Source organism: Carcharhinus amblyrhynchos, unplaced genomic scaffold (assembly GCF_965287045.1).
Source record: "Carcharhinus amblyrhynchos unplaced genomic scaffold, sCarAmb.v2.hapA chromosome_233, whole genome shotgun sequence".
Taxonomy (NCBI): domain Eukaryota; kingdom Metazoa; phylum Chordata; class Chondrichthyes; order Carcharhiniformes; family Carcharhinidae; genus Carcharhinus; species Carcharhinus amblyrhynchos.
In genome coordinates, this window is record NW_027649973.1 from 206,172 (window position 1) to 212,500 (window position 6,329).

Here is a 6,329-nt window from a genome sequence, read left to right on the forward strand (position 1 = left end):
GGATGGCATTGCTGCCTCGCAGTGCCGGGGACCTGGGTTCGATTCGTGGCCTGTGTGTGTGGAGTCTGAACCTTCTCCCCACCGCCCCCCCACACCGTGTCTGTGCGGGTTTCCTCCAGATGCTCTGGTTTCCTCCAAAGATGTGCAAGTTGGGTGGATTGGTCATGCTGAATTGCCTGTTTATGTCCAAAGACGTGTGGTTGGGTGGATTGGCCATGCTAAATTGCCCCTTAATTTCCAAAGATGTGCAGGTTGGGTGGATTGACCATGCTAAATTGTCCCTTAGTGTCCAAAGATGTGCAGGTTAGGGTGGATTGGCCATGCTAAATTGCCCCTTAGTTTCCAAAGATGTGCAGGTTAGGGTGGATTGGCCATGCTAAATTGTCCCTAGTGTCCAAAGATGTGTAGGTTGGGTGGATTGGCCGTGCTAAATTGCCCCTTTAGTATCCAAAGATGTGTAGGTTGGGTGGATTGCATAGAATCCCCACTGTGCAGGAGGAGGCCATTCAGCCCATGGCCCCCTTTACCCTGCTAATCCCCCTGACACTAAGGGGCAATTTAGCATGACCTATCCATCCAACCTGCACATCTTTGCACACACTAAGGGGCAATTTAGCATGGCCAATCCACCCAACCCGCACATCTTTCAGACACTAAGGGAGAATTTAGGATGGCCAATCCACCCAACCTAAATTGCCCCTTAGTGACCAAAGATGTGCAGGTTGGGTGGATTGGCCATGCTAAATTGTAGGTAGGATTAGAGAGCCGTGGATAACTAGAGATATTGAGGACTTGGTCAGGAAGAAGAGAGAGGCGTATGTTAGGTCTAAGCAACTGGGAATGGAGAGAGCGTTGGAGGAATACAGAGAGAGCAGGAGGGAGCTCAAACGGGGAGTTAGAAGGGCGAAAAGGGGGCACAAAATGGCTTTGGCAGACAGTATTAAGGAAAATCCAAAGGCATTTTACTCATATGTTAGGAACTAAAGGGTGGTTAGAGAAAAACTTGGTCCTCTTAGGGACAGAGGAGGGGAACTGTGCTTAAAGCCCGAGGGAAAGGGGGAGATCCTGAATGAATACTTTGCGTCGGTATTCACGAAGGAGAGGGACTTGTTGTCTGGTACTGTCTTGGAGGGAGTTGTAGACCCGTTGGAGGAAATATCCATTACGAGGGAGGAAGTGTTAGGATTTTTAGGTAGCATAAAACTGATAAATCTCCGGGGCCTGATGGCATTTATCCCAGGCTGCTTAGGGAGGTGAGAGATGAAATTGCTGGGCCTCTGACGCAAATCTTTGTCTCTTCTTTGGACACAGGTGAGGTCCCAGATGACTGGAGGATAGCGAATGTGGTACCGCTGTTTAAAAAGGGTAGGAGGGATAGCCCGGGTAACTATAGGCCGGTGAGTTTGACGTCAGTGGTAGGCAAGTTGATGGAGAGGGTTCTGAGGGATAGGATGTATGAACGCTCAGAGCGTTGCAATCTGATTAAGGATACGCAGCATGGCTTTGTAAAGGGGAAGTCTTGCCTTACGAATCTGGTAGAATTTTTCGAGGAGGTGACAAAAACGGTCGACGAAGGACGAACCGTTGATGTCGTCCATATGGATTTCAGTAAGGCGTTTGACAAAGTTCCTCATGGTAGGTTGGTGGAAAAGGTTAAGGCTCATGGGATACGTGGCCAAGTATCTAGATGGGTTGAAAACTGGCTAGGTAACAGGAAACAGAGAGTAGCAGTGGAAGGGTCTTTTTCTAGCTGGAGGTCTGTCACTAGTGGTGTGCCGCAGGGCTCAGTACTGGGACCTTTGCTATTTGTAATATATATAAATGATTTGGAAGAGGGAGCAACTGGTGTGATCAGTAAGTTTGCAGATGACACGAAGACGGCTGGACTTGCTAATAGTGAGGAGCAGTGTCAGGCAATACAGCAGGATATAGATAGGCTGGTAAATTGGGCAGAGAAATGGCAGATGGAATTTAATCCTGATAAATGCGAGGTGATACATTTTGGAAGAAATAATGTAGGGGGGAGTTATACAATAAATGGTAGGACCATTAAGAGTATAGAAACACAGAGGGACCTGGGTGTGCAAGTGCACAAATCCTTGAAGGTGGCAGCACAGGTGGAGAAGGTGGTGAAGAAGGCATATGGGACGCTTGCCTTTATAGGACGGGGTGTAGAGTATAAAAGCTGGAATTTGACGTTGCAGTGGTATAGAACGTTGGTTAGACCACATTTGGAGTACTGCGTCTAGTTCTGGTCGCCTTACTACCGGAAGGACGTGGAGACCCTGGAGAGAGTGCAGAGGAGATTTACCAGGATGTTGCCCTGGCATGGAGGGTCTTAGCTATGAGGAGAGATTGGGCAAATTGGGGTTGTTCTCCCTGGAAAGACGGAGAATGAGGGGAGACCTAATAGAGGTGTATAAGATTATGAAGGGTATAGATAGGGTGAACAGTGGGAATCTCTTTCCCAGGTTGGATGCGAAAATCACGAGGGGGTCATGGGCTCAAGGTGATGGGGGGGTGGGGTGGGGGGTGGTGAGGTATAATTCAGATGTTAGAGGGAGGTTTTTCACACAGAGGGGTGTGGGGGCCTGGAATGCTCTGCCAAGTAGGGTGGTGGAGGCAGGCACGCTGGAGTTAAGACTTACCTAGATAGGCACATGAGCAGACTGGAGATGGAGGGATACAAAAGAATGTTCTAGTTGAAGATCAAGAGCCTCAGGACATTCCTGGGAGTTAATAGATTCCTATCGGCCGTCCAACATATTTTAAGGCTCACCTGTCTCTTACGTTGGAGCTGCTGGGGATCTTCCATTAATGTCTGTCTCGGCTGTTGTATGTTTATTGATGTCTCCTTTTTATATCCGCAGGTGACTCGGTCCGCCTTGTTGTCCAACGAGGGGCCATACACGCGGCGGGTGGTGCGAGGGCTGCTCCTGGATGTTGCTTCGAGAGTTGCCCAGTGCTTCACGTGGTTAGTGTCGGCTTAAACTGGACCTTCTGACGGTCAACACGACAGCTCAGTGACTATCACCGTTTGCTGTGCAGTTACAGGGGCCCGGGTCGGATCTCCGACTTGGGCCGGTGCCTGTGGGAGTTTTGCACATTCTCCCCGTGCTTGCGTGGGTTTTCTCCGGGTGCTCCGGTTTCCTCCCACACCCCAAAAAGGTGCTTTTTAGGCTGATTGGTGTCGATAAATTGTCCCTGAATTGGAGCTCCCTTAATCTGGCGCGCGTATAATGCTCTAAATTTGCACCCCCTTTTTTGTGGAGTCCACTGGAGGTAGACAAAAACGTCGAAGATCGACGATTGACTCGATTAAGGCTCTCACTGAGTGTTAAAATGGGCAGCGCGGGCTTGTAGGGCCGAAGGGCCTGTTTCCTGTGCTGTGCTGTTCTTTGTTCTTTGTTGTTGAATTTGTTGGTGTATTTTTCAATGTTGAGATTGTTGTTGAATTTGTTGGTGTATTTTTCAATGTTGAGATTGTTGTTGAATTTGTTGGTGTGGATTTGGGCCAGTGTCTGCGGGAGTTTTGCGCATTCTCCCCGTGCTTGCGTGGGTTTTTCTCCGGGTGCTCCGGTTTCCTCCCACGCCCCAAAGATGTGCTCTTAGGCTGATTGGTGTAACAAATTGTCCCTAAACTAGTTTCCCTCAATGTGGAATGCCATAAAGCATAGACAAGGGTCATGGGTGGAGAGGGGATTCATAATGTTAAAATGGCGGCGTGGGCTCGATGGGCCAAAGGGCCTGTTTCCCGGGCTGTGTTATTCTTTGTACTTTGTTGGTGTTTTCAATGTTGAGGTTGTTGAAATTGGTGGTGTTTTTCAATGTTGAGGTTGTTGTTGGATTTGTTGGTGTTTTTCAATGTTGAGGTTGTTGTTGGATGTGTTGGTGTTTTTCAATGTTGAGGTTGTTGTTGGATGTGTTGGTGTTTTTCAATGTTGAGGTTGTTGTTGGATTTGTTGGTGTTTTTCAGTGTTGAGGTTGTTGTTGGATGTGTTGGTGTTTTTCAATGTTGAGGTTGTTGTTGGATGTGTTGGTGTTTTTCAGTGTTGAGGTTGTTGTTGCATTTGTTGAGGTTTTTCAGTGCCGCAGTTGTTGCTGGACTTGTTTTCTGTGTTGAAATTGCAGTTGAAGTTGTTGGTGTTTTGTCAATGATGAGGTTTTTGTTGAATTAGTTGGTGTTTTTAAGGGCTGCAGTTGCTGATGGATTTGTTGTTGGATTTGTTGTTTGCTGTGTTCAGGCTGCTGTTGAATTTGTTGGTGTATTGCAATATTGAGGTTGTTGTTGGATGTGTTGGTGTTTTTCAATGTTGAGATTGTTGTTGAATTTGTTGGTGTTTTTGCGTGCTGCAGTTGCTGATGGAATTGTTATTGTTGAATTTGTGATGCCCCAATGTTGAGGTTTTTGCCGCACTGTGGGAGGGTCAGTGCTGAGGGAGCGCCACACTGTGGGAGGGTCAGTGCTGAGGGTGCGCCGCACTGTGGGAGGGTCGGTGCTGAGGGAGCACCGCACTGTGGGAGGGTCAGTGCTGAGGGAGCGCCGCACTGTGGGAGGGTCAGTGCTGAGGGAGCGCCGCAGGTGGGAGGGTCAGTGCTGAGGGAGCGCCGCACTGTGGGAGGGTCAGTGCTGAGGGAGCACCGCACTGTGGGAGGGTCAGTGCTGAGGGAGCGCCGCACTGTGGGAGGGTCAGTGCTGAGGGAGCGCCGCACTGTGGGAGGGTCAGTGCTGAGGGAGCGCCGCACTTTGGGAGGGTCAGTGCTGAGGAAGTGCCGCATTGCAGGGAGAGAGACAGACAGACAGACAGAAACAGAGAGAGAAAGGGAGAGGGAGAGACAGAGAGAGAGATTCAGAAACAGAGCGAGAGTCAGAGAGAGAGAGAAAGAGAGACAGAGAGATAACGAAAGAGAGTCAGAGTGAGAGATAGAGACAATGAGAGAGATAGTGAGGGATAGAGAGAGATAAACGGTGTGAGTCAGAGAGAGGGAGAGGGACAGAAAGAGATAGAGAGCGAAAGAGAGATAGACACAGAGAGACAGAAAGATAGAGAAACAAAGAATGTGAGAGAGACTGAGAAAGTGAGAGAGAGAGAGGCAGGCAGAGAGAGGCACGCACACACAGACAGAGAGAGAAGGAGACAGACTGTGATTGAAAGCGAAAGAGAGACAGACAGAATGAGAGAGACGGACAATGAGGGAGACGAAGACAGATAGAGGGAAACAGAGAGAGACAGGAACGACAGACAGAGGCACAGAGGAAGCGATAGAGATGGAGCGAGATAGAGAAAGAAAACAGAGAGGGAAGGGGACTGAGAGAGAAAGACAGAGAGGGAGTGAAAGAGAGACAGAGAAATAAAAGGTCAGAGAGAACGAGAGAAAGACAGAGAGAGAGACAGAGAGAGGGGGGAGAGAGAGAGGCAGAGAGACAGAGACAGAGAGAGAGACTGAGAGAGAGATGGGGGAGGGGAAGGAAATAGTGTGCAAGAGTGGGAGTGAGAGACAATCAAGGAGAGAGAAAGAGAAAGAGACAGTGAGAGGCAGAGAGGGACAGAGAAAGAGAGAGAGTGTGTGAGAGAGAGACAGAGAGAGAGGGACATAGAGAAAACAGAGAAAAAGAGATAACGGTAAGATAGAGATAACGGTAACTCGAGAGAAAAAAACAGAGACTAAGAGAGACAGACAGCAAGACTCGGAGATAGGTACAGAGCAAGAGAGAGAGATACAGAGAAAGAGACAGAGAGACAGCGAAGGGGAGGATCAAAGAGAGTGAGAGAGAAAAAGACACAGAGTGAGGGAGAGACAGAGGGAGTGAGTGAGAGAGACACACAGAGACAGATAGACACTCACAGACGTAAGCACAGATCCCTCCCAAGTGTACACCACCCTATCCCCCCAGCTCTGCTAGCTCAGTCCTGCCGGTGGGACAGCTCCCATCCGGGGCTGGTGATGGTGGTGTCTGGGACACTCACTGGAAGGTATCATTCTGTCAGTATAACTACGCCACGGTGTTGATGGCCTACCCTGAGGCAGCTCTGCCGATTCTGACACTAGCCTGCCGCGCCCCCCCCCCCTCCCCTCAGGTGTGGGTGAGGAAGTCTTTGCAGGGTGGACCGGACTGAGTAACACAGGGTCAGTTCCCCATGACTTCCACCGCTCCATCCTCAGCACTGCGCATACGTCCCACAGAACAGATTTTCTTTTTTTACACAAACTTAACTAAAAGAATGGAAAGTGTTAAACCGGATTGTGGTTATGCGGCGCTGTTTGTTCAGTGACCATAATTAACGCGGATCTCCACGGACACCAAGTTTGCCATCGGAGAATTCCCC

The 6,329-nt window shown here is 49.3% G+C and overlaps 1 protein-coding gene across 1 annotated transcript in view; it reads left to right on the forward strand.

Annotated features, from left to right (window-relative positions):
* The first annotated feature begins 2,899 nt into the window (after positions 1-2,899).
* LOC145338912 (hepatic lectin-like) overlaps positions 2,900-6,329 on the forward strand; it is a 28,716-nt gene continuing 25,286 nt past the window's right edge. The window contains exon 1 of the mRNA XM_080183305.1: positions 2,900-2,974. Within this exon, the coding sequence (XP_080039431.1) occupies positions 2,941-2,974 (34 nt within the window). The 5' untranslated portion in view covers positions 2,900-2,940. The remainder of the gene's footprint in view (positions 2,975-6,329) is intronic.